Source organism: Nycticebus coucang, chromosome 3 (genome assembly GCF_027406575.1).
Source record: "Nycticebus coucang isolate mNycCou1 chromosome 3, mNycCou1.pri, whole genome shotgun sequence".
Taxonomy (NCBI): domain Eukaryota; kingdom Metazoa; phylum Chordata; class Mammalia; order Primates; family Lorisidae; genus Nycticebus; species Nycticebus coucang.
This window is the reverse complement of record NC_069782.1, coordinates 150,020,020-150,047,114: the sequence shown is the minus strand read 5'-3', so window position 1 is coordinate 150,047,114 and position 27,095 is coordinate 150,020,020. Positions and strand designations below refer to the sequence as shown.

At 45.1% G+C, this 27,095-nt stretch overlaps 1 protein-coding gene across 8 annotated transcripts in view; it reads left to right on the top strand.

Annotated features, from left to right (window-relative positions):
- FGFR2 (fibroblast growth factor receptor 2) overlaps nt 1-27,095 on the top strand; it is a 118,087-nt gene that overhangs the window by 1,559 nt on the left and 89,433 nt on the right. For 5 of the 8 annotated variants that reach the window (XM_053583952.1, XM_053583948.1, XM_053583947.1 and 2 more), the window contains exon 2: nt 2,557-2,821. In XM_053583952.1, coding sequence (XP_053439927.1) covers nt 2,656-2,821 — 166 coding nt within the window. In that variant the 5' untranslated portion in view covers nt 2,557-2,655. Of the gene's footprint in view, nt 1-2,540; nt 2,822-27,095 lie in introns of those variants that run through there. The other 3 variants (XM_053583951.1, XM_053583950.1, XM_053583953.1) reach the window with 2 other exon arrangements.

The window sequence follows — 27,095 nt, the reverse complement described above, 5'->3', positions numbered from 1 at the left end:
CTGAGATGGGGTGGTGCTGCGGAGCGCCCCCGAGCCGCTGGCCAGTGCCCTTGGCTGTGCGCGGACTGTGGACCTGGGTCAGCTTGTGTTTCTTGAGATTAAAATTTGTTGAAGAATTTGCCCCCCAGATTCGCCCCTCCCCTCCGTGACAGCTCACAGCCCTGCTTAGCGCTGGGGAGAGTCAGGGAGCCCCCCCCTTGGCCTGCCAATGTTGACTTTCCCGATGTGAAATCTACCCGGGAGCAAACGGCCAAATGCTCAGCGTGGGTGAGCGGGCCGCAGACCGATCTCCCCTTAGGTGGAAGCGGGACTCGCCGGGCACCGCCTTGGCAGGGCCTTCTTGGAGGGTGGGGGCTTTGGGAGTGTTTTGGTAAACTGCAGAGCCCTCCGTAGGCCTGGCCCGGGGAGGTTCTCCCTCACCAGGTTCTTCCCGCTTGTCACTTTGCCTGTCTGTAGGGGCAGGTTTGTGCCCCGGTGAAAACGGACGGGGTGGGGTGGGGGAGGGCCGCGAGGAGCCATCCATCAGAGGGAGGGTGACGACTCCTCCCGCGCGCAGGCTGAGAAGAGAGTTCCCTTTCAAGGGGAAAAATAAACACGCTGGGGCTTTCACTGGGGGCTCAGACTCCAGGGAGGATTATGGTATTGAAGGCAGGAAGCTGGGATTGTGGCCGCCAGCAGCATGCCCGGCCTGTGTTCCCAACACGGAGTCTCAGGACCTAATTATCCTGCTTAGGAGGCCACTCCGGTAAGGAACTGTGCAGACCTGTCGCCTTAGGTCTCCGCCTTCCAGAGATTTGGGGAGGGGGCTGCCTTGGGCCTTGGACCTGGAAGTGGTGGACTGAGAGTTTCTAGTAAGCTGTCAGAAGGACTGATGGCTTGAGATTCACACGAGGGCACTGTCCACTTTCCTCCACCTAAAGCTAAGGAGGCTCCTCTGGGCAGGGATGGGTGGGCCAGGTAGCTGGTGAAACAGCCTGGGGCGGAACCTCCCTCAGGACTCCAGGTTGTTTTAGAAGTCCTCTTAGAGGTAGAAAATTCCCCTGCATTCTGGAAATACTTAGTAAATCAGTGAGAATGTTTGTGTACTTTCCTCCCACGTATGTGTAGAAATAGATTTGGAATTGTTTTGAAGTTCTTGATTTTAAGAGGAAAGAAAAGTTAGGGGTAAAAATCCTTCAACAGCCTGGAAGTATCTACATATACTTTTCTTGTTTTTGTTGTGAAAAATACCCATCCTCACCTGTGTTTTCTTTGGAGCAGAGGTTTTCCTCCTTTGGAAATGGTGTTGCATCTTTTTTGCCCTCACCCATTTTAATCCCCAGCCAAGACTAAAAGGAGCAATTTTTATCATGGAGCTTTGGGGAGGCTCCAGCAGTGTTGAAATCCTATGTCATAATATGAAACATCGAGACGGTAAACAAAAATCGCGGGATTTAGAGAGTTTTTGTATTAAAGGTCTCTCTACCCCCAATCCTCTGAAGTTTGTGCATTTTGAATTTTTACACTTAGTCATGGAGGTTACGGAATGGATTTAAAGTTGTCTGGAGTATTTTAAGCTTTTTTGGAAAATTCGGATGAGAGAACGGAAGAGTAAGTTGCGTGCCCCGTTGTAACTTGTACGCTGAGATTTCAGCCAGTAGGTCGATGCGCTCATGGTTACTGGTCCGATGGCATACCATGACAACAATTTACATATCATCATCGTTGTTAATAAACTCCTGCATTATTCATCAAAATTGGCATCTGCTCTGCTTCTTAACCCTCTCTGCAGAGATGGAAGACATTGCGTAGGCCTGGCCTGCCACTTAGTCACAGTGGAAGGGAATTCAGGCTTCCAATCCCTTTTTGGTTCAGCTGCTTTGAATGTATTGCAGCTCTGCTCTTTCTTCCTAAGTGGCTGCCTGTGAAACGCTGAAATACGCTTCTGCATTCGAAAATGAATCCTGACAAGTGTAAACTGGTGGGAATTTTTTGTAGCCTTCCTGGGATTCTTTTGATTTTGCCGGGTCTCCTTGCTGCTTCCTGAGAACTACCATGAAGGGGAAACATACCGCTGAGCTCCGGCCCGGCGTAAATACGGGTCCATGAGCAGACAGAGGCCTCCACAGTTTAGCTTTCTAAAGCCCCGTTGGACCAAGAGTCATGAACGAGGTTGGTTATGCCAACCCCAGCATTTTTAACTTGCTTTTGTAGTTGCCCTTGAAACTAAGGTCACGTTGCTTCTGCTTTTTGAGGGCGGCAGAGGCGATAGAGGGTGGTGGAAGAGAGCACACTTTGCTTGACTGAAGTGGCCACGGGTATCTGTTGGGGTCCTGCAGCTACTGTTTTATGTCCTTTTCTTCCAAGTATGCTTTTTAAAAGATTAGCTTAGCGGTTCTGTGGACCTGGCTGGTGGAAACACCTGGGACTCTGAGTGAGGATGGAAGGCTTTTGCAGATAATGAAAACGAACTCTCTGCACACATTTGAGAGGCTGAAAATGGTTTTTATCGCTCTTGGGTTTCAGTGAATTGGGGACGTTCCACTGACTCGCCGAATCTCTCTCCTTCTGTGACAGCAGCAGCAACAGCCACAGCAGCAGCAACACTTCGGTTCCCGAGCCCACCGCAGGCTGGAGGCAGTGCTGGCAGCCCATGCTCCACGAGGAAGTGTGCAGATGGGATTAACGTCCACATGGAGATATGGAAGAGGACCGGGGATTGGCATTGTAACCATGGTCAGCTGGGGGCACTTCATCTGCCTGGTCGTGGTCACCATGGCAACCTTGTCCCTGGCCCGGCCCTCATTCAATTTAGTTGAGGATACCACATTAGAGCCGGAAGGTAAGTTATTTAATTTTACTTCCAAGGTACCAAGTTTGTTTTGGGATTTGACTGGGGGGAGTGGCATGTGTGTTAAAAGCCTGGTTTAGAATCAGCTGCCCCTGTGTTATAAATGCATAGAAGCAGGGGAGAGTGGTCTCTGCCCCCCACCCCCCGCAGAGATTATGAGAGAAGGTCTTAGCCACAGTGCTGCAGGCAGAATGGTGTAGTTTGGCGGTCTCCTGCTGTGTCTGTCTGTGCTGGGTGAGGGAGGCAGTGGTTGTTCACCTTTATGCAATGCCCAGGAGAGCTATGAAAGGGACAAGCGGTGGGAGGATGCAGGGTGAATGCCATCTGCAGTCTCCTGCAGTCGCATCTTACTGGAGGGAGATTCTTGCCTGCAACATGAAGAATTGCTATTTTCTGACAAAAAGAGCCACTAAAGGAAATTGCCAACATCTGAACTGCTGACGTCTTATTTTCATTGTTTAAGGAGAAAAGAGGGCTGTGAAGTTCAGCACAGAGAGGGGCTTGACAGAGTAGATTATTTTTTAGCCATTGTAATATATAATACTTAAACAATGCATTATAGAGCAGCAGATTCTATTTTAGGTAAACTTGAAAGTGAATAGACTGGGGTCTCTCATTTCTGAGAACGTGTACATCTCACAAGGCACACATGGGCATTTCAGCTTTGGAAATGTCATTTTAAAAGTATAAGGCCGTTGTGAGGACTCTATATGAGGCTGCCTTATTCAGCTGGGCAGATTTGGAGCCTGTCTCCCAGGTCCTCTGGAGACCACGCTAGCCAAGCCTCTACTTGGTGCTGCATTGAGATCTGTCATCAGTAGGGAATATTGGTAGCTGAGTTATTTTTTGAGTGGTAATCCGAGAATAAAACGGCAGATCCCAGCACTCATCGCCACTTAATGAACCTGTTTGCTGGGAGCCCACCTGGTGCCTGCCTGGCTTTGGGTGCCTGCCGGGCTTTGGGAGCCTGCTGTTGTCCTGAACGCTGCCGTCTGGTCAGCTGAGCTGCCTTGGGAACACATCCTGTGGGTGGAGTGCGTGAGCAGCACATTTATCCAGAGGGGGGCCTGGGAGGGCACAGAAAGCCCAGCCTCCTTAGGCCTGCCAGGGGGATGCAGGGAGGAGGGTTGCGGGATTTTGTTCCCTCTGAGCCAGAGTTCTGAGAGGTGTGGTCTCCCCAGGAAGACCCTGTGCATGCTGCTACCGCTGTCATTAAGGGATAAGGACCAAAGCACTTGTCACCGAAAGCAATCTTGTGAGACTGGGGAACTTTTTGTTACACCGAGGCATGGTGGCTTTATAATTAACAGGTGCAGTGACATTGACCTCTAGCATGTCTAGGTCACTGGGAAGAGACTCTGTTAGGAGTTTGTGTCCGAGGCTTGTACCTGCTCCTGCTTCTGATTATGGAACTGCCTCTTTGTGACTTGTGCTGGGATGTCAGGATGAATGTAATTTGCAGTGGGGATGCATTTTTAAAGGGCTTTCTTTCTGTGAGAGGGAAAAAGTTTCCAATTTCTGAAAGTCATGCCTGTACTTCTTTAATTTTGCTAATAATTAAAATGGATGTTTCCCTAATTGCTCGGTTTCCCTTGAGTACACAGCTCAGCACAAACTGAGGAAGCTGAGCTGGGATTTCCTACATTGTAGGGCTTTAAGAATGGCCCTGGTTGGGAAAAAACTGTCATTTTTCATTTGGATTTTCAGGGCAGCATTGTTGTGAGTTTATTTCAGCATGAAACATCCTGGAGAATTTCTGTTATCATAGTTAATTACTGAAGGGAGTTTAAAATGTGTGTGTATATGCAGGGGGGACACGGGTGAAGCAGAGAAGGGAGAACAGTGAGAGGGACGAAGCCCCCCAGACGGGTCTCTGCGGAAGAATTTATACCCAACAGTGCGAGTATTGTTGACAACAGGTCTTCCCAACCTGGGGTCTGTGGTAGTGTGTAGGGATCAGGGAAGAAGTTCATGAAGTCCCTGAAATTATAAGGCCTGTTTTGTGAAGGTCCTTTTGGGTGTTTTTCTATGTTCATAGTTTCCATGAGGTTTGTATCCATAACTGTGAGACATTCAAAAAAACTGCAGTGGTTTAAGAAAGGTGCAAAATCCCACGAAGAGAAGGCTTAGGAAAAGCATGAAAGGCCCTGGACCTCAGTTTCCTTTTCTGTCATCTGAGGATTTGATAAGATGATCTTTAGAGTTCCCTCATTAATATTCAAATACTATTAATGTTTTCAGAAGCCTTCTGACTCCCTACCTCTAAAGCAGGGGTGTCTGACCACCCACAGACCACATGCTGACTTCGCAATGATTTCTTTTGCTTATCTGTGGTGTTGGATATCACAAAAGATATGTATGGATCTTTTTTTTTGGCTAATCAGCTAACTTTAGTATTTGTGTATTTACTATGTAGCCCAAGACAACTCTTGTTCTTGCAGTGTGTGGCAGAGGAAAAAAAAGGTTGGACACCCCTACAAAGGTTGTCAGGAGATTTGAATTTGACCTGGATATAAAGAGCAATTAGCACAGAGCCTGGTTATGTAATCTGCACCTGGTGCATGGTATTGTCATCATTGTCTCCAGGGAGCTGGGGACATGGGTTTTCCCAGTCCTGCCGGCTGGCTGGCTCTGCCAGTTACGCAGTGTCAAGAAACATGTAGGCTTTTGGATACTGTTGAGGAGAAAGCAGCTGTGTTTGCTCTCTGTGGGGTCCGCACTTCTCGCATCTGTGAGTCTGATGTTGGCAACTGAGTTGAGCGCTAAGACCAGTTCCTCCATTGCAGGAGTTTTGCTTTGGTGTCAGAGGTGATTAGGAAGGAATTGAACTACAGAGGAGATAGGAGTTTTTAACAACTGGAAGTGGGTTGAGGTTTAGGTCCATGGTGGAGAACTGGAGTGTACGTGTGTGGGTGTCCACATCTGTCCGTCCTCCACGGTTAATAGAACTATAGCTTTGGTTAATAGTAAGTTCACCCTTGACTTTCTGTTGTATAAGACGTTATCTTGGAAGTCTTTTTGGTTTGCTTATTTGGAACTAAGTTTAGATAATTTCTATTGGATGGGAAAAAATGTGACTGAGAAGTTCTAGGAAGGAGTCTGGGCCTAACACGAGAGGATCCTTCCCCTTGGCCTTTTCTGGGGAAGGTTGTGTCCAGTGTTGTCAGCTTTGTACAATACCCTGTCACACAGCACGGCCCGTCGTTTGTTCTGTGGGCACTTTCTGAAATGGTAAAAGCAGGTTTGGGTCTACTCAATTGACTTACGAAAACAATCTCTGGGAGATTTTAGTTTTTAATTTTTCATATTAAAAATGATTATTTCCAGCTGGTTATTCATTATGCTAGGGGGCCAACAGAAGGGTTAGAAACACAGTTAGACTCACAGGAGGGCAGATCTCAATGCCACTGGCTCTTCTGTTGGTTAATATTCTAAATATTTAAAGTATAGCCAAGCTTGATTACCCTGAGTAACTCTTACTTTCAAGCTCTTTCTGACATTGTCACCTACTCTGGTTAATTAAGTCATTGTTGACATTAACTGCATTTTTGTTTACACCAACCCAGTGGGAGCTAAAATAAAAGGGTTTTTCCAACCCCAAACCCTTAATTACTTTCCCACCCTCCACAAAATGTGATTCTAAAAAGCAGCAACCTGGGAAAAAAGTAGTTTGGATGGTTTAAAACAAACAAACCAATTTTTTAAAAACCAGTCTTCCCAGAGGTGATGCTGACGCTGTCCTGAACCAGGAAGAGCTGCTCCAGAGTTCAGTAGTAGAGAGGTTGAGGACGGGGTCCACAGGGAGACCTTGCTAAGTCAGATTCTCCAGTCTGGTTCAAGTCCTTTGTTAGAAGTATTGTAAATGCCGTAATATCAGCCATATGCATTTAATTGCAAGTTAAAAGAAAAGAAAAAAGAATATATCCGCATACCAAGAGTGAATGATTTAAAATAATCTTCTGTTTTGTATTATCTGCGTCTTTGTTCCTTAATATGAGTGTTAATATTTAAGAGTTGACTGTAACTTGATAGTTAGCTGAGGAACAAGGACTTATTCTTGGTCAATTAAGCCAAATGCAGGGTTTGCAGTTAAATACACAATGAAGTACACATTCTTTATTAGTATATAAAGTATTTCACAATTCGGAGACAAAGAGCTGTGTTTAATATTACTTCTAGAGCAGAAATGTGGCAGGCCCTGAGAATTTGTATCATTTCTATACTGGCTCTGGGGGGTGTGAGTGTGTGGATATGAGTGTGTTCCCTGCTTATTTTAACTTGTTAAAAAAGACTGAACACCTATTATGCAAAAAGCTCCCACCAGGCCATAACTGAAGACTTGTTCTTTTCAAGTCTTACCAATTCAGTTGAGTTTGAGAACTTAAATACCCGGAATAATCTGGTATGAGATGTTTCTAATACCAGACTTATGAATAATAACGTAGTTATAAAATAACTGGGGTAGTGTTCAATGTTCACATTCTCTATAAAATGTATCCCCTAGACCTTCAGCTTGCAGACTATTGTTTGTTTAGGTGTTTATTTAGCCAGGACTATTAGCTTACTTTCACATTTCTATTTAAGCTAATAATTTTAGTCTTTAAAGGAAAATGAGGGAGTTTAACAATTCTGTTAAACTAGGTAAGAAATACAGCTGGTGTGCTACCGTAATGCTTTGATTCTTAGTAGGGTCATTTGTCTTGGTAGGCAGTTCAAAAATTATTTTTTGGAAGTTCATCAGGCTTTTCCACCAATAGTTCTGAGCCAGTGGGTTTTATGTGGCTGTGCAAATGTCCATGGTCTTCTGAAAATTTTTTCCCCTAAGGGATGATTCTAGCCTTAGATTTTGCATTCTTTGTATCTGTTTGCTATGTTCTCTATTTAGAGATAGAGATGGTTCTACTTTTTCAGCTTTCCTCACATCAAAGTGCTTGGTGTGCTAACTATACCACACCATCTTCCTCCCTCACCTGTCCGCTTAGTGTTGTTTCTTTTAAGTGACAGTGATGGTGTCCAAGGCTGTATGTGGCTGCACAGTGAGGCTAATGTAAGGGCTGAAAGTTAGGCACTACCCAGTGGGGCGGGTTCTGGGCACATATGTGTCAGTATGTTCATGTCCAAGATAACTGTCAGGAGGGAAAAATTGGCCGGGCATGGTGGCTCACGCCTGTAATCCCAGCACTCCGGGAGGCTGAGGTGTGTGGATTGCTTGAGCTCAGGAGTTTGAGACCAGCCTGAGTAGGAGTGAGACCCAGTCTTTACTAAAAATAGAAAAATTAGCAGGGCATGATGGCAGGTGCCTGTAGTCCCAGCTACCAGGGAGACTGAGCCAGGAGGATCACTTGAGCCCAGCAGTTTGAGGTTGCTGTGAGCTAGGCTGACGCCACAGCACTTTAGCCTTGGGCAACAGAATGAGACTCTGTCTGGGGGGTGGAAAAAAAAGAAGGAAGAAACAGAGAAACCCCTAATAACTCAGCTTTTACTTGTAGCTCTTACGCTCTCGAACCTGAGTTTTCAAAGCTGTGTATTACTCAAGTTCCGTTTTTGGGAAAATGTTTATCTTGATGAGAAATCTTAGCAGGCCTTTTGGGTGTCTAATTCTCTGCAAACTGGCCACTCCTCCTGCTCAGCCAAGTGGGCATGAAGGGACCCAGCCAGCTCATAGCTGTGGGTGAGGGGATGTGAGGTTGGAGTAAGGAATATGAGTGGGTTTGGAAGGGGGCCTGGGGCCATGTTCTTTTAAGGAGAGGTCAGGTTGAACAAGTGGCCTGACAAGTCACTGTGATAGATTCTTAGACTCTATCTGATTCTGAAATTAACACCTTATGCTGATTGGTTACCACTTCTTTTTGGGAGTGCAGCACATATAAAGTCTAAAATGTTAGCTCCATCAGTGGTAAATGGTGGCCATAAGTTTCAGTGGCTTCTAGTTATATAACTTCAAATTTTTACCATTTATATATTCATTCAAAAGGATATTTAATCATCATTTATAAGCCATGGTTATACCTGAAGAATAAAATAGGCAAGCTTTTGGTTTTCAGTAATTTTGGTTTGGGGAACTTGCACTGTGGAGGAGTTTTAAGATGTTATTGATTTGATTTTGGAATACTATAAGCAATTCTGCCCCATTGTGGGTTTTTGCCAGATCATGCAAATATTAAAAATTTCTGATTTCTTTTTACAGTACTGAGTCAGAGAACTAAGCTGTGGGACAGACTTTATTTTAACCCCTTGTCCAACTAAAGAATGGTAAATTCCAGGTCCTTTCTGAATGGAATGCACACAGATAGAATTTCAGGTTGTGGTGAACATGTTTTATGAGAAGTTTAAAAATAGCTATAAGGAAATGTTGATAGATTCAGGAATACGAACAAGGGAAATATTTATTTGTCTAATTTATGTAGCCCCTTTTCTCGATGAACTCTAACATTAATTAACTGTATAAATTGTCATGATTATTTTCTATTCCTAGAGCTTCTATATTACTATATGTGACCTATTTTTACACATGACTGTTTGGTCTTAAGTGTTCCGTACGTGACCATTTGTAATGTTTAAAAAATACCCAGAGATTGCAAAAGCCAATTATGATTATGTGTAGAATGGGATGTGCTATAAAATAAAATGTCAGCATCATTGCAGTGGTTGAGTTTAGGGTTTAAACTCTGAGCCCCTCAAAGTTCGGATTGTCATTTGACCAGGGAGTTGCCCCATAGATGTGTGGTTGCCTTAAGGAGCCTTCTTGTCCTGCTAAGCCTCTGGATTTCCACCCAAGACATGTTGCTATCTTAGCTGGTTGCAGTAGGCACAGTTGAGTACATAACCTAGGTGTTATAAATGTTTCACATTTAAAACCACTCAACTCTTTTTTTTTTGTTATTGTTATTTTTTTTTGTTATTGTTATTTTTTGAGACAGTCCCTGGATGGAGTGCTGAGGCGTCATCATAGCTCATAGTAACCTCAACCTCTTGGGCTCAAGTGACCCTTCTGCCTCAGCCTCTCCAGTAGCTGGAACGACAGGCACCCGACACAGCCCCTGGCTTTTTTTCTCTTTTTAGTAGAGATGGGGTCTCAGTCTTGCTCAGGCTTGTCTTGAACTTCAGAGCTCTGCCTCCCAGAGTGGTAGGATTATAGGCGTGAACCACCACTCCTGGTGCACTCAAATCTTTAAGACTAAGAATCTTTTTTTTTTTTTTTTTTTGAGACAGAGCCTCAAGCAGTCGCCCTGAGTAGAGTGCTGTGCCATCACAGCTCACAGCAACCTTCAACTCCTGGACTTAAGCGATTCTCTTGTCTCAGCCTCCCAAGTAGCTGAGAACACAGGTGCCCACCATAACGCCCAGCTTTTTTTTTGGTTGTAGTTGTCATTGTTGTTTTGCGGGCCCGGGCTGGATTCCAACCCGCCTGCTCTGGTGCATGTGGCTGGTGCCTTAGCTGCTTGAGCCACAGGCACTGAGCCAAGACTAAGAATCTTCTATGCAATTAATTTGAATTCTGCATCTGACTTTTTAAAAATAGAAATAAGTAGAAAGGTTTTGAATGGCATAAGATGTGTTTTTTGGAGACATAAACTACCAGAGAGAACTTGACCTTGGGAGCTAGGTTTGAATCTCTGCTATCTACTGGCGCTGTAACCTTAGAATAGGTAGATAACCCCTCTGAGCCTCAAAGATAGTATCTATCTTGAAGGGTGAATGTACAGATTAAATGCAAATGGAATGTAAAACTCCTACTCCAGGACCCAGGTAGGTAGGTTCTCAGTAAAGGCTATTTTCTTTTCTATCCCACTTCTTTGTCAAAGTAAATTTAAAACTAATATTTCCTGGGCTGATAAGATGTTTACCCTACAATGGACAATGATAAATCTTCTGTTGAGAGGCATTTACACTAATTAAAATAGAAAACTAGCTCCAGGCTCTAGATTTGCCAAATGCTTTTTATTATGGAGCTTTTTCAAGTGCCCTGGATTCTAGGAATGGGATAGTCTTGCTGCTTGTGGTCCAGATGGTTCAGGGTCAACATTGTCAGTTGCAGCTGTGTAATAACAGTAGGACACATATTTCATGAGGAACAATGTATTTTGGCAAAAGAGTTCTGTTTTTTTGAGACAGAGTCTTACTTTGTCACTCTCAGTAGAGTTCTGTGGTGTCATAGCTCACAGCAACCTCAAACTCTTGGATTCAAGTGATTCTCTTGCCTCAGCCTCCCAAATAGCTGCAACTACAGGCGCCTGCCACAACACCCGGCTATTTTTAGAGATGAGGTCTTGCTCTGGCTCAGTCTGTGAGTTTAGACAATCCATCCACCTTGGCCTCCCAGAGTGTAGAGTTTGCTGTTTGAGGTTTCCAAAGGGCTATCTTTAGGCCCTGTGAGGAGGGCTGGGAAGGGTTATGATTGACTGGAGCAGGGTAGGGTGTAATCTGTTCTGCTTAGGTTCAGGCTGGTGAGGAGGGCTCCATCGCATGTTAGGATCATTCTTCCCAAGTTGGCCTGTGGTGACTTCCCCTGGTCATCTAGTCTGCATGGAAGGAGCTGGAGAAAGTTGGGATGGGACCCACAGTACCGAAGAGGGAGGAGCTGAGCCAGCATTTGCAGGTTATACCCCTGTTGGGGTTATTTGGTGGGACGGGCTGGGAGGCCAGTGTGGATGAGCTCTTGTTCCTTTAGCCCATTCCTGGAGATAATGATGATGACCATGGAGGACGGTGGTGGGGACAACTATCTGCCCTTTAGTGAGAGCATGCTGGATGCTGTGTAGGGGACTCTTACCTATATTATCCCTGATCCTAATCATCCAGCAGATCCCAGGTTTTCCTATTTTATGGACAAGATAACTGAACCTCTTAGAGATGAAGTGATTCCTCCAAGACCTCATAGTTAAGTGTAGACTCAGGCCTTTGGGTGAATGTATTGGTGCAAGAGAGATTTTTCAGAAGCACTGGTTTCTGAGCCAGAGATCCTTTTGTGTGGTGTTCTGGTAACCTTTTCATTCTTTCCTAAATCTGTCCTTTGACTATTACAGTAGTAACTGGTTGATTCTTTTTCTTTCTCACGTATGCATTTGAAGAAAAATCGTGGACGGCAAAATGTTCTAAGAATTACATTTTACAGTTCTTCTAGAAAGGCCTCTGGTGGTATGTGACTTATTAGTAAGAAGCTAACCCTGTCTCTGAAGGAGGGGTCCCAGTGGGTGGGGGTTCAGGACAAGAGGAGCCACCTTAGCAGAGCAGGTTGTCCCCAGTTCTCCTTGATCCTGCTAAATGTCAACCTCCTTGGTTGCCACTAGGATATTGTGTCAAGCTTCCCCCCAGCACTTCTGACTTGTGATTGGGTGGGAGATCAAGGTCCTCCTGAGCAGACCACTGTACCTGGGACTTCTGCAACATGTGGTCATGGAGAAACCACAAACACTGAAGCCTACCTGGCCCTTCTAAGGTCGCTCCCTGCAGGGATTAGGACCAGAAAATGGGAAAGCCAAAAGGAAAAAAAAAATTCCAAGAATGAACATGCAGAAGCAGAAACATCTACTCATCTTTCAGCCTTGGCCAGGGAAGGGAGTCCATTTTTAAAGCAAGCAAAGTTCAATTTGGCATTTAAAAAAAAAAAAAAAAAGCGATCTCTGATTGGTTCCAGCCAAATGTGGAGGTGAGCCGATGTGGTTTACTCAGCGGAACCTTGCACTGGTCACTTGGAAAGTGATTGAAGAACACCCAAGTGGTCGCAGGTATTTCAAAGAATTTAGTTTTGGAAGGAAGTTGTAGAATTCTTTACCGGAAGGAGACATGGCAACTTTTCCTCTTAAACTTGCTGCCCCTGGTGTGATGACAACTTTTAAAGCTTGGCATAGGCAAGACGGGCCTTCCCGATTAATACTCACTGTGGCTTCTGAGTTTCCTCACCCATTAGTAATTTTTGAGACCCTACTATGTGCCAGGTTCTGTGGGGATAGAATGGTAACCAAAAAACACTTCCAAGTCCTGTTGAGCAAGGCGGACAGACTTTTGTCAAAATGATCACAAAAAATGAGGGGCTTGTTCTAATCCAAGGTGAAGATGCTATGAAGGAAAAGCAGGTTATGTCTCAAAGGGATTTGAGAACCCCGAGAGTCCAGTGTGCTGTACTGAGACAAGGTTGGGCAAGGCCCAGCTGGAGGGTGTGTGCACCCTCATTAAGGATTCTGGGGGCACTTTGGCCTAGCAGCTTCCTGAGGAGGTGGGCACCCATCCCCCATCCCAACGTTCCAGCAAACCCACCTGCATTGGCCATGCTGCAGCCACTTTGCTTGTGAGGTTGACCCTTGTCCATTGAGGTGACTGTCCAGGCCTGGCCTGCTGTCTGTTGCTGGCCATCCCCTCTTGATGGGGTGCAACAGAGGTGGCCGGGTGACTGCCCTTAATGAGAGGAGCTCATTTTGGAAGGTAGGAGTAAGAGGTTGACCTAGGGTGTCACTGGCAGCTGCGAGCCCGCACTTGAGGGAGTCCCTTCAGCCTGCTCCTCCATCGTCTATTCTGGTACCACCTCCAGCTGGCAGAGTTGCCTGCCAGGCCAATGTGGAGGCAGAGAGATGGCTGGAGGGCTGGGTGGCTGGGTGGCTGGGGCGGGGATTCTGCTCTCTCCTGGGCAAACCCTTTGGAGAACCCTCAGAATGCTGCTTCCCAAGACTGGAAGCACAGAGGTAGCAACTCTTCAAAGGGGCTCTGCACAGAGGTAGCGACTCTCCAAAGTTTGCTTTCTCAAAGCTTTCACCTCTATGCAAATATGCAGTTTAGGGCAGGGGAGAAAGGTTAACCATGGCGGCGCCCATGTCTTAATTTGGAATTTCCTGAATTAATGTGGGTTTTGGTCCTGCGCACAGGATCCCCAGGGGGAGTTTTTCTTTTCTCTGCAAAACACCAGAGAAAAGTGATCCCTGCGGCTCTAGCCTGCCTTTCTCTGGTCCTGCTGGGGCGCACAACCTGCAGGAAGTGGTCCCCGCCCACCTCAGAGGCTCCCTGCCCCCCTTGCCTGAGAGCAATTTAGGAAACCTCTCTGCCAGGTCATTCAGGACTGTGGGTTATGACTCTCAGCTATGGCCAGCCCTGCACTGGCTGAGTCCAGAGCAGCGGGACCAAACCATTCAGATGAGGAGGGCCATCTGCTCCCAGCTCCAGCTGCTGTCCCTTCATTTGCAAATGGCTGGGCTGCTGCTGGGGGGACAGTCCTGGGACACATCTGCAACCACTGAAGGGGTGTTGGAACCAGGGTCCTGCTGAGAGGAGAATGGCTGAGCCCTTTAAATAAACTTACTGAACAATACCCCCAAGAGGTCTCTTGGAATGACTCTTAACCTTCCTTCCCCCTTTCCTTTTTTCCTTTTCTTTTGTAGCTGGGCCACTATAAAGTATTCAGAAAGTTCTTGCCTATTCTGTGGGTTTGGGGAAAATGTCAACTAGGATTTGGACAAATCTGATCTGTAAGGAGCACATAGGGCAGATGTAGCCACCTGAGTACACACTATGTTTTAAATGTTTATATCAGTGTCTGAGAGCTGAACGTGTTCCAGTGTCAGCTTTTAGGTAAGACCACAGGTAACACCAGGTGTGGAAAGGTGACTGTCCCTGAAACCTTGCCTCTGGAATGCAGTTAGGCTGCCAGCCCTGGGGCCTGCTCTCTGGAATGTGGGCCAGTTACCCAGACTCACAATAACTGGGCCTTCAGCCTGTGGGCTGTGTGGAGGCACAGCTCTTGGGCCTCCTGCCCACAGTTTGGTTTGCCGGGCTATTCTTGGCATGCTGTAGGATAGTGACTGGTTACTCAACTCCCGAGCCTGCCAGGATCCTCATCTCAGGGGAATTCTGTGGCATGTTATTGTAAATGTAACATGCCCCACATGTAAACGGCAGGTATTCCCAGATTTGTTGGATGAATGAACAGCAGAGGGTATTTTGATAAGCCACAGGACTCTTCCCTTAGCAGGTCCATCAAACAGGTGTTGTACATGGGTGTTGATAACAAGTCTCACAAGATCTTCACATGTTTAGTCCCATTTGAGAACATTCCAGAAATCCCCACTTAGGTAACTTACATGTATATGATGTGACAGATTTGTTCATTGGAAAAAAAAAAAAAGAAACCCTGTTTTGAAGGCAGAGGAATGTGCATCAGGGTTCTCACGTGGTTGGAAACAGGGATCTGCTGACCAGTGAGTATGGAGCGCTAAGCCATAGCTGGGAGCCTGAGAGTGCTGAGTTGCAGGCAGGTGTGCAGAGGCCTTCCTGGGCAGCCTTGGCATTTGTCCTTCTCGTGACCTTGACCTGCAGCAGCAGGCAGGTCTGTGACTCTGAGGCTCGATGATGGGACGGGCTATTCACACTGCCTGGCGGAAGTAGGTCTCCAAATCTTGTTTTTAGACGCTAGAGCTGAATTTCTGACACACTGTGGTCCTTGGCCTATTCAGGTATCAGGATCAGCCTCACCTGGGAATACAGAATCTCGGGCGGCACCTGTGGCTCAAAGGGGTAGAGCACCGGTCCTATATGCTGAAGGTGGCAGGTTCAAACCCAGCCCCGTCCAAAAAAAGAAATACAGAATCTCAGCCAGGCCCCTGGCCTCCTGACCCAGATTCCTTGAAGCAGAGGTTGAGGAAGTTGTGTCTTAAACCATCACGGTGGTCTTAATGGAGAGTAATGTCTGGGGTGGGCTGCTCTGATCCCCACTCCAGACGCCCTCTGTACACCTGCTGGGTGGAGTGGGTGCGGGCCGGAGGTAGACTGGGTGTGTATTTGATGTGCTTGTACTAGAGGGGTAAGCAAAAACTGTGGTGTCTTGGAGATGGGAGTCATGCAGCATCTTACTGGGAATCAGGAATTTTCACAGAGTAGTTATCTGAGCTGGGCTTTGAAGGCTGCATGGGAGTCTGCCAGGTAGAGTAGCTGGGTGGACATGTGGGCAAAGAGAGGGACATGGGGCCTGGATCATGCCTTAGTGCAGGGATTTATTGGGTTTTATTGTATCTGAGTGAGGAGGGGGCTGTGCCTTTTTTTAAATTAAATAATAGAGGTCAGTTTTGCCTTCCAGATCACTCTGGGTCTGCAGAGGCCCATCACGACGTCCTGTGCAGAGACAGTGTCCTGGACAGGACCTGTGGGATGCCATCTTGCCTGTGCTTGCTTTCAGAGCCATTTCAGAGATAGGCTTAATAGGTGAGGGATGCAGGGATGGGTCTCAGGAAAGGCAAGAGGAGAGAGGGGCGTCAGTGTGGCCTGGAAACCTAGGCTGCTGTTCTGCGGGGACTCCCTCAGTGAGAGGCCAGCGGAGGAGGCGGAGGGGGTGTAAGGTCACCTGCTTGTTGTGGTAGGACCTCTGCCGGCATCTAGCTAATGTGTTCCTTCCCCTGGGCAGGTGGAAATATGAACCTGCAAGCCAGGACTTGAGTGGCATCCACTCGGAGGTGGGAAAAGCTGCAGGGCCGAGGAGATCGGAATGTGAGGGAAAGACCATGAGAGCCAGAGGTGGATGGAACTCTGGGCATGTCCGTGGACACAGCAGGGGCGGGGAAGAAGTTCCTAGAAAGAAGACCTCCCTGACATGTTCCTACCCTTACAAACACGCAGGTGCCCACATGTGCATGCACGCAGGCAGGAACCGTAACCGGGATGATCAACCTTGAACTGTGCCCATGTGATTTGAGAAATAGAGGGCTTCCCCTTCCCCCTCTCACAGCTCATCCTCCCGGTTGAGAAAACCTGGTTGGGCGGCTTTTCTTTCTTTCTCCCTTAGAGGGGGAACGATGATTTCCACTGGAAGGTCTTTCCGAAGGCTGGCACACGTGTACCAGCCATTGTGTCTTCTGTTCACACAGCATGTGTTACTGTCCCTAGTTTGCAGGGAAAGAAAAATGAAGGATGGGAGAAGCCGAGGGCATGTGTCATGGTCATGCAGTCTGGTAAGTGGCAGAGTCAGGCCTTAGGTGTGGATTTTAATATCCTCAGCCTTGTCCTTACCTTTTCTGAAGAGTCACCAGGGAAGAGACAAAAATCAGATTGTAGCCTTCCTAAGGTATGTATAAGGGTAAAGGGAAACTTCCTCTTCACCCTGCAAGGTTTGCTGATCAACTCACACTGAGGCCAATTAATAAAGAAAAAGAGATTTATTTACTGTATACAGGGAAAGACTCACAGGGATTACCCAGTGGGTTCCAAAAATTGACATACCCCCATTTTAGAGGGGAAGGGGAGATGAGGAATATAGGTAATTTTGTTCAGGGGCAATAAATGGTTACTAGGGAGGATCATAGCTACCTGAGACAATGAATGGTTGGCGAAGAGGGGCAGATTGTTGTTGGTGTTTCTGACAACAGTTTTCAATTAATTTAGACACCAATGTTGTATTTAAAATGATTTTTTGGGCCAGGTCTACTTGTATTCGTGATCTTTTTTCCTGCAGTATACTGATAACAGGGAGGGGAAGGGAAGTCAGTTGTTTTTTTGTTTTTGATGGGTCTGTCTGGTTTTATGCAGATAGAGGGAAAGCCCCTTTCAATGCCTGTTGATCTGTAAGGGTCTGTAATTCAAAATATACCAAGGAGATGTATTTTGGGGTGAAATTCCCTGAGCTCCTTTGGTGCCACGAGAGGCTTGGGGCATGGCTGTAGAAATGGGAGGAGTGTCTCATAAACAGGTAGTACACTACTTTATAAAATGCAGGGGGCTGCCTTGGGGCGAGCACTGTTTGGGAAGCAGAGGGTTCGTTTCAGAACTGGAGACGATGTGTCTTCATTGTACAGGGCAACAACTCTGCAGGGCCCCTCTTTTTACAAATTTTTTAATTTCAGACTTTTTGCGGGGCACATGTTTTGTTTACACACTTTGTTTGGTACAGATCGAGTCAAAGTAATACACGTAAGCGTGTCCTTCACCCGGGCAGTGTGTGCTATACCCCTTCTCTCCCTTCCCCCAACTTGATTTTCATCGGGATTTACTTCCATATATATACTCCATTTGTTGGTCTATTAGTTTCAATTTGGTTTTGAGTACATGTTTGTTTCTCCATTCTTGTGATGGTTTGCTTAGAAGAATGGTTTCCAATTTCCTCCAGGTTTTCCAAAAAAATACTAGATATCTTTCCAAAAAGACACTACCTTTTTAATGGCTGAGTAGTACTCCATACGCATATATCACGTTTTTTAAATGCATTCAAACGTTGGTGTACTTGGGTTGTTTCCATATCTTTATGATTGTGAATTGTGCTGCTATAAACATTTGAGTGCAGGTGTCCTTTTTTATAAAATATCATTTTTGCAAAATGACTGTTTTTCTTTGGGGCATATACCCAGCAGTGGGTAAGCTCTTTGAGGTATCTCCTATAGTTTTCCATGCAGGTTGCATTAATTTGCAGTCTTACCAACAGTGTATAAGAGTTCTTTTCTCTCCACATCCACGCCAGCACCCATTGTTTTGGGGCTTTTTGATGTGAGATGTTGTCATTGGAGTTAGGTGATATCTCATTGTGGTTTTGATTTGCATTTCCCTAATGATTAGAGATGTTGAACAGTTTTTCATGAGTTTCTTGGCCACTAGTATATCTCCACTGAAAAGTTCCTGTTCGTGTCTTTCACCCTCTTTTTAATGGGTTATTTCTTGCAGAGTTGCTTGAATTCTTTGTAGTTCTGGTGCTCACCCCCCCTAACTTTGAGATCGTGATGGTCAGGCTCTAGGCATCCCATTCACTCCTTCACCTCTTGTGAGTGACCCACTTGCCTTCTGCTGACGGCGTTTCCCCCAGATCATTTTCCTCTAGGCAGTGTGCCCTACAAAGCCCCAAAGAGCTTAACCTGCAACAGGCCTCCTCTGCCATGTCTGGCAAGTGCATTCTCAGGAGGCAGGAGGCTCGGGGCCAGGCGGTCAGACGGCCGAGTACACAGACTTATTGTACATCCCAGTCGGGGCGTGCAGGGGACTTTGACATAACTTGTAGCACAAGTTTCTACTTCCTGGGCACTATATAATCTAATGGCCTGTCACTTTGGGAAATGCTTTCTGAACAAAGGACTCAATTTTGTAGTTCTTGCCTAAGCAAACTGCTAATACGTAGGCTTTTTATGAAAACAGTACTGATCTAATACCTGAATCTCTGTGGTCCAGTGGGAATTTTGCTCTCATGACTGTAAAATTCCACACACGTCTTGGGACCAGGGAGAGCACGTTCCTTGAGTGCCTCTCTCACTTCTGGAGAACACTGTCAAAAAACATCAGGATCAAAAGAGAGAGATGCTCACAAAATAGGGAGTGAAGATTTCTACTTGGGATCAACTTATGGGGTGACTCACTCTTTTTTATATATTTATTTATTTATTTTTTATTATTGGGGATTCATTGAGGGTACAATAAGCCAGGTTACACTGATTGCACTTTTTAGGTAAAGTCCCTCTTGCAATCGTGTCTTGCCCCCAGAAGGTGTGGCACACACCAAGGTTCCACCCCGCTCCCTCCTTCCCTCTCTCTGCTCTTCTTTTCCACACCCCTCCCTCCTTCTTTCTCTGATCTCTGCTTCCGCCACCCCCACCATGACCTTAATTGTCATTAATTGTCCTCATATCAAAATTGTGTACATAGGATTCGTGCTTCTCCATTCTTGTGATACTTTACTAAGAATAATGTCTTCCACTTCCATCCAGGTTAATAAGAGGGATGTAAAGTCTCCATTTTTTAAAATAGCTGAATAGTATTCCATGGTATACATATACCACAGCTTGTTAATCCATTCCTGGGTTGGTGGGCATTTAGGCTGTTTCCATATTTTGGCTATTGTAAATTGAGCTGTAATAAACAGTCTAGTACAAGTGTCCTTATGATAAAAGGATTTCTTCCCTTCTGGGTAGATGCCTAGTAATGGGATTGCAGGATCAAATGGGAGGTCTAGCTTGAGTGCTTTGAGGTTTCTCCATACTTCCTTCCAGAAAGGTTGTACTAGTTTGCAGTGCCACCAGCAGTGTAAAAGTGTTCCCTTCTCTCCACATCCACGCCAGCATCTGCAGTTTTGAGATTTTGTGATGTGGGCCATTCTCGCTGGGGTTAGATGGTATCTCGGGGTGGTTTTGATTTGCATTTCTCTAATAGATAGGGATGATGAGCATTTTTCATATGTTTATTAGCCATTCGTCTGTTTTCTTTAGAGAAGGTTCTATTCATGTCTCTTGCCCATTGATATATGGGATTGTTGGCTTTTTTCATGTGGATTAATTTGAGTTCTCTATAGATCCTAGTTATCAAGCTTTTGTCTGATTCAAAATATGCAAATATCCTTTCTCATTGTGTAGGTTGTCTATTTGCTTTGGTTCTGTACAGCTCCTTAGCTGTACAGAAGCTTTTCGGTTTAATGAAGTCCCATTTGTTTATTTTTGTTGTTGTTGCAATTGCCATGGCAGTCTTCTTCATGAAGTCTTTCCCCAGGCGAATATCTTCTTCATGAAGTCTTTCCCCAGGCCAATATCTTCCAGTGTTTTTCCTATGCTTTCTTTGAGGATTTTTATTGTTTCATGCCTTAAATTTAAGTCCTTTATCTATCTTGAATCAATTTTTGTGAGTGGGGAAAGGTATGGGTCCAGTTTCAGTCTTTTACATGTTGATTCTTCCCATCCATGAGCATGGTATGTTCTTCCATTTGTTAATATCCTCTGCTATTTCCTTTCTGAGGATTTCATAATTTTCTTTATAGAGGTCCTTCACCTCCTTCATTAGGTATATTCCTAGGTATTTCATTTTCTTTGAAACTATGGTGAAGGGAGTTGTGTCCTTAATTAGCTTCTCATCTTGACTGTTATTGGCATATACAAAGGCTACTGACTTGTGGACATTGATTTTATATCCTGAAACATTACTGTATTTTTTGATGACTTCTAGGGGTCTTGTGGTTGAGTCTTTGGGGTTCTCTAAGTATAAGATCATGTCGTCAGCAAAGAGGAAGAGTTTGACCTCCTCTGCTCCCATTTGGATTCCCTTTATTTCCTTGTCTTGCCTAATTGTATTGGCCAGAACTTCCAGCACTATGTTGAATAGTAAAGGTGACAGAGGACAACCTTGTCTGGTTCCAGTTCTAAGAGGAAAATATTCTAATGGAATATTTTCCATTCAGTAAAATATTAGCTATGGGTTTGTCATAGATAGCTTCAGTCAGTTTCAGAAATGTGCCACCTATGCCTATACTCTTCAGTGTTCTAATTAGAAAAGGATGGATTTTATCAAATGTTTTTTCTGCATCTATTGAGAGGATCATATGATCTTTATTTTTGCCTCTGTTAATATGGTGGATAACGTTTATGGACTTGTGTATGTTAAACCAGCCTTGCATCCCTGGGATGAAACCTACTTTATCATGATGTATGACTTTTTTGATGATAAGCTGTAATCTTTTGGCTAGGATTTTGTTGAGAATTTTTGCATCTATATTAATGAGTGAAATTGGTCTATAATTCTCCTTTTTGGTTGGGTCTTTTCCTGGTTTTGGTATCAGGGTGATGTTTGCTTCATAGAACGTGTTGGGGGAAGATTCCTTCTTTCTCGATTTTTTGGAATAATTTCTGCAGTACAGGAATAAACTCATCCTTGAAGGTTTGATAGAATTCTGGAGTGAAGCCATCTGGACCAGGGCATTTTTTGGTTGGAAGCTTTTTTATTGTTTCTTTAATCTCAGTGCTTGAAATTGGTCTGTTCAGGAGCTCAGTTTCTTCCTGGCTAAGGCTAGGGAGAGGGTGTGATTCCAAATATTGATCCATTTCCTTCACATTGTCAAATTTCTGGGCATAGAGTTTCTGGTAGTATTCAGAGATGATCTCTTGTATCTCTGTGGGATCAGTTGTTATTCCCCCTTTATCATTTCTGATTGAGGTTACTAGAGATTTTACTTTTCTATTTCTCGTTAGTCTGGCCCGTGATTTATCTATTTTATTTATTTTTTCAAAAAACCAACTCCTTGTTTCATTAATTTTCTGAATGATTATTTAGTTTTCAGTTTCATTGATCTCTGATTTGATTTTGGATATTTCTTTTCTTCTACTGGGTTTAGGCTTAGATTGTTCTTCTTTTTCTAAATTCATAAGATGGCTTCTGAATCTTTCTGTTTTTCGAATGCAGGCATCTAAAGTGATAAATTTTCCTCTCATAACTGCTTTTGCAGTATCCCACTGGTTTTGGTAGCTTGTGTCTTCATCGTTGTTATGCTCAAGGAAGTTAATGATTTCCTGTTTGATTTCTTCCTGCACCCATCTGTTATTCAACAGAAGGTTGTTTAATTTCCATGCCTTTGTGTGGGGTTGAACATTTTTGTTAGAGTTGAGTTCCACCTTTGGTGCCAATTGGTCTGAGAAGATACAAGGTAAAATTTCAATTCTTTTGATTCTGTTGATATTTGTTTTGTGTCCCAGGATATGATCAATTTTGGAGAATGTTCCATGGGGTGATGACAAGAATGTATATTCTTTATCTTTGGGATGGAGGGTTCTATATGTGTTTATCAAGCACAGTTGTTCTAGGGTCTCATTTAAATCTCTTATATCGTTGTTTAATTTCTGTTTAGAGGATCTGTCCAGCTCTGTAAGAGGAGTGTTAAAGTCCCCTGTAATTATGGTATTATCGGATATCATATTGCTCAGACTGAGTAAGGTCTATTTCAAGAAGCTGGGAGCATTTAAACTGGGTGCATAAATATTTAGAATTGAAACGTCTTCTTGTTGTATTTTTCCCTTGACCAATATAAAGTGACCATCTTTGTCTTTTTTGACTTTAGTTGCTTTAAATCCACATGTATCTGAAAATAAGATTGCAGCTCCTCTTTTCTTCTGAATTCCATTTGCCTGAAAAATTGTCTTCCAACCCTTGACTCGGAGTTTTAATTTGTCTTTTGAAGCCAGGTGTGTTTCTTGCAGACAGCAAATGGATGGCTTGTGTTTTTTAATCTAGTCAGCCAATCTATGTCTCTTCAGTGGGGAATTCAAGCCATTAATATTTATTGAGATAATTGATAAGTGTGGTAGTATTCTATTCATCTTGTTTTGTGAGAGCCCATTGCTTAGTTTTATCTTTTGCATCAGTGTGGAGGTTAGGTTCTGTCCTTTAATTTCTGAATTCTTACTTTGCTGCTGATCCATTGTGATGGTCAGCGTGTAGAACAGGTTGAAGTTTGTCCTGTAGAGCTGGTCTTGTTGTGGCGAATTTCCTCAAAGTTTGTATATCCGTAAATGATTTGATTTCTCTGTCAATTTTAAAGCTTAGCTTAGCAGGGTACAGAATTCTGGGCTGGAAATTGTTCTGTTTAAGTAGATTAAAGGTAGATGACCATTGTCTTCTTGCTTGGAAAGTTTCATTAGAGAAGTCTGTAGTCACTCTGATGGATTTGCCCCGTAGGTCAACTAGCACTTACTACTGGTAGCTTGCAGAATCTTTTCTTTTGTCTTGACTTTGGACAGGTTCATCACAATGTGTCTTGGAGAAGCTCGGTTAGAGTTGAGGTGACCTGGGGTCCAATATCCCTCTGAAAGCAGTGTGTCAGAATCTTTGGTGATATTTGGGAAGTTTTCGTTTATAATATTCTCTAATTTGCTTCCATTTGTCTGGGGCATTCTTCTTCCCCTTTTGGGATTCCTATAACTCATATGTTGGAACGTTTCATGAAGTCCCATAATTCTGATAGTGAACGTTCTGCTTTCTCTCTCTTCTTTTCTGCCTCTTTAACTATCTGAGTTATCTCAAGAATTTTGTCCTCTACCTCTGAAATTCTTTCTTCTGCATGGTCTAACCTGTTGCTGATACTTTCCATTGCATCTTTAAGTTCCCTAATTGACTGTTTCAGTTCCTTCAGCTCCGCTATATCCTTTCTATATTCTTCATATCGTTCATCTCTTATTGATTCTATTTTTGGATTTCCTTTTGGTTATTTTCCACTGTATTAGCAATTTCCTTTGTTGTTTTCATCGTTTCCGTCATTGTTTTCATCATGTGTATCCTAAATTCCCTTTCTGTCATTCCTAACATTTCTTTATAGGTAGAATCCTCTGCAGTAGCTACCTCACGGTCCCTTGGTTGGGTTGCTCTGGACTGGTTCTTCATGTTGCCTGGAGTTTTCTGCTGATTCTTCCTCATGAGTGATTTCTTTTATCTGTTTCTTTGCCCTAATTTTCCTTTCACTTCCTCTTGCTCTTTAAGTTCCTGTGCCTGTGGAAGCTGCCGGCGGGATCAGACTGATCGAACACACGCGACCATGTGCCAGTTTTCCACTGTTTTTGTCCTCTTCTTAGGGTCCAGAAGTCTCTCGCTGACTCCCTTAGTAGATTTTTTTTTTTTTTTTTTGAGACAGAGCCTTACTTTGTCACTCTTGGTAGAGTGCTATGGCATGACAGCAACCTCAAACTCTTGGGCTCAAATGATTCTGTTTCCTCAGCTGCCCTAGTAGCTGGGACTCTGGGTGACTCACTCTAAACGAGTGCATTTTTAGTTCCTTTATTGTTGCTAAATTTTTATTTTCTCACGGGCAACATGATAATTTCTTTCATACGTGAAAGAAGCTGTTCACCATGTGTCTCATACGTGAAAGCTGTTCACTATGTCTTTCAAAGATAGATATAAATCGTATGAGGCGTGTGCCTGTCTGTCTGATGCACAGTTTTTAATGGTTACCGTAGTGGAAACATTAGGCATTATCCCCCCAGTTCATGAGGAATGAACAGCAGTCTGGGGGTTCTGGAACAGGCAGTCCCTGGCGGCAGACGTAGCCGTTAGTGGTTGGTAGGATGGAGTCTCCGTACACCCTGACAACCGGTGAGAAGGGAGCCTGTTTACAGCTCTGTTTTCACCTTGCTTTTGAGTTATTTTGGTCCCTCATCTTTACGGTGGCTGTATTTCTTCAGGTAGGGAAATTTATATTGTGCAGAGTGTTTGTCCCTCCACGCCCCCTTAAAGAACAAGTAGTACCTATGCCTTATAAGGCCTCTGTTTGACGCGAGGAATTTTGTCTTTGTACAAGTCTGTTCTTGTAAAGGGGAAGCTCTGAGGGTGTCTGAGCTGGAGCTGCCAGCTCTGCCTGGGCTGGATTCGATGTCTGTGAGCCCAGAGCCCTCGCAGCTGGGCACACAAAGGCCGTCGTTTCTGACTTCATCCTGGGGACCCCCCGGCTAGGTCACTCTGCTGAGAAGTTCTACTATCAGCAAGACTTAGACTGTGCTGCAGGAGGTGGAGGCTGAGCCCCAAAGCCCCCGTCTTGTCACACATCATAGGGTTCTGCAGAGCTGTGCTGCACCTGTCAGATGTCTGTCTGTCTGTCTGCACCCTCCCTCTCTTCCAGGTCGTAGGAAATACTGTATCTGTGAAGGGGGCCGTGTGTTCTGTTCCTGAGGACAGGGAATTGGGCATCGGCCAATTAAAACTTCTTACCAGGCCCTTTTGTGTGGCCATCACAAGACACCCAAAGAGCAGGAAGGCCAGGAAGGGCTACCTGGGACAGGGAGGACTAGTGTCACTTACCATGTGCTTCATGTGCCTTGACTCTGCAGTGACACTCGCAGCTAGAGTCCATGTGCTGCTTCTGTCAGGACATTTCACAGTCCCGCAGCTGTGACATTTACTGCTCTTGCACAAGGCGGCAGCAGGTCTGGGAGGCTTTGGGAGCCCATGGCCATTTTTCTGCTCTTCTCTCTCCTCTTCTCCCCTCCCTTCCACACAGGTCTTGCTCTGTTGCTCAGGTTAAAGTGCAATGGCATCATCACAGGTCTTTGTAGCCTCAAACTCTTGGGATCCTTTTGCCTCAGCCTCCCAAGTAGCTGGGACTACAGGCGCTTGCCACAGGCTGTTTTTAGAGGTGGGGTCTTGCTCTTGCTCAGGCTGGTCTCAAATTCCTGAGCTCAAGCTATCCTCCTGCCTTGGCCTCTCAGAGTGCTGGGATCACTGGCGTGAGCTGCTGTGCCCAGCCTATTTTTTTTGTCCCGTGAGCTCCTGTTGTTATACTCCTGTGGGAGCCACAAACAGGCTCATCCCTGTAGCTCATACCCGGCGGCCTGCCTCTTTACTCCCCTCATCTGCCTCACCCTTCCCTTTATTTCTTCCCTCTTCTTTTCCAGAAGATTCTGTGTAGGCATTTCTCCCTTTCTTCCTCTTTCCAGAGGAATGTGTTTGGAACTGGATACCTGTGACTTTTAGGGAGGGAGAAGCCCCAGTGGGATGAGTTCCAGGGCAACCCCGCTGCCTTCTTGAAAGTAGGGTCATCTAGACAGCAGCGAAGACACCACTGGGGAAAACCCTGGGGAAGTCCGAACCTGCGAAGGGCAGCGTAGTGAGCCGTCCCGGTGGTGCACGCTGCTTTTTTCTTCCTTAACAGTTTAAATCTGTCGTCCATCCTCCGTGAAGTGATTGGACGGGGCAAGGCTTGGGCTTCCCATCTGTTCTCTGTTTGCATGTGGGCGCCATTTCAAAAACCACACGGGAGAGGTTTATAGGCAAACATTATAAAAAGTGACAGTCTGAAGTGCTGCTATCGTCAGTTTGGCAACATAAAGTGTTACCTGAAATAGCTTATGGTTTCCAAACTCTCTTGAGCTGTTTCAACTGCCTCAAGACACCCCTCCCGATGACGTTGGTGAGGAATTCAGCTGCATGTGTCCAACGAAGTCACGCAAGTCACGGCCTTTTTGACGTTTACAGGGTTTCTCCCTCCTAGGGCCACGTCCACATTCTCTTTGTTTATTCCCAGAGGGATAAACTCATGTGGCTCCTAGCTAGTGAGAATCAGTGGGACGTTGCCCTGACAGGTCTCGGCCCTGATCTGCTGAGGGACTTGGAGGGTCAGGCAGTCCCTGCCTCAGTTTCCTTCTCTCCGCAGTTGAAGGCCCCTCAGTTGGAAATTCCAAATAGTTGCCAAGGAATGGCAGCACGAAGAGTGTCTTAGGGAAGGAGGGGGCCCAGCAGGATCACACAAGGGCTGTGGGCACATGACTCTTATTCACTCACCCCATTTATTTTTTGACTAGCTGTGCAAGAACCCTGTCTTTCCTTTTTTAATATCAGAAGAGTCAGTTTATTGAAAAGAAGCTGCCTATAACGGGCACGTCTAAAGCATTTGAAACTTCAGGCAGAAAATTCAAATGCACACCTTCCCACGGGGCTGTGAGCAGCGGTGTGGCCGAGGCAGGTGGAGACGGGTGTGCTGAGCCTGCCGGGCAGGAAACCCAGAGCCTTGTTTGTTCAGCAGTTTGTGTGACAGTGACAAAGATGTCCACTGCTAGTGTGTTTGTTTCAGCTT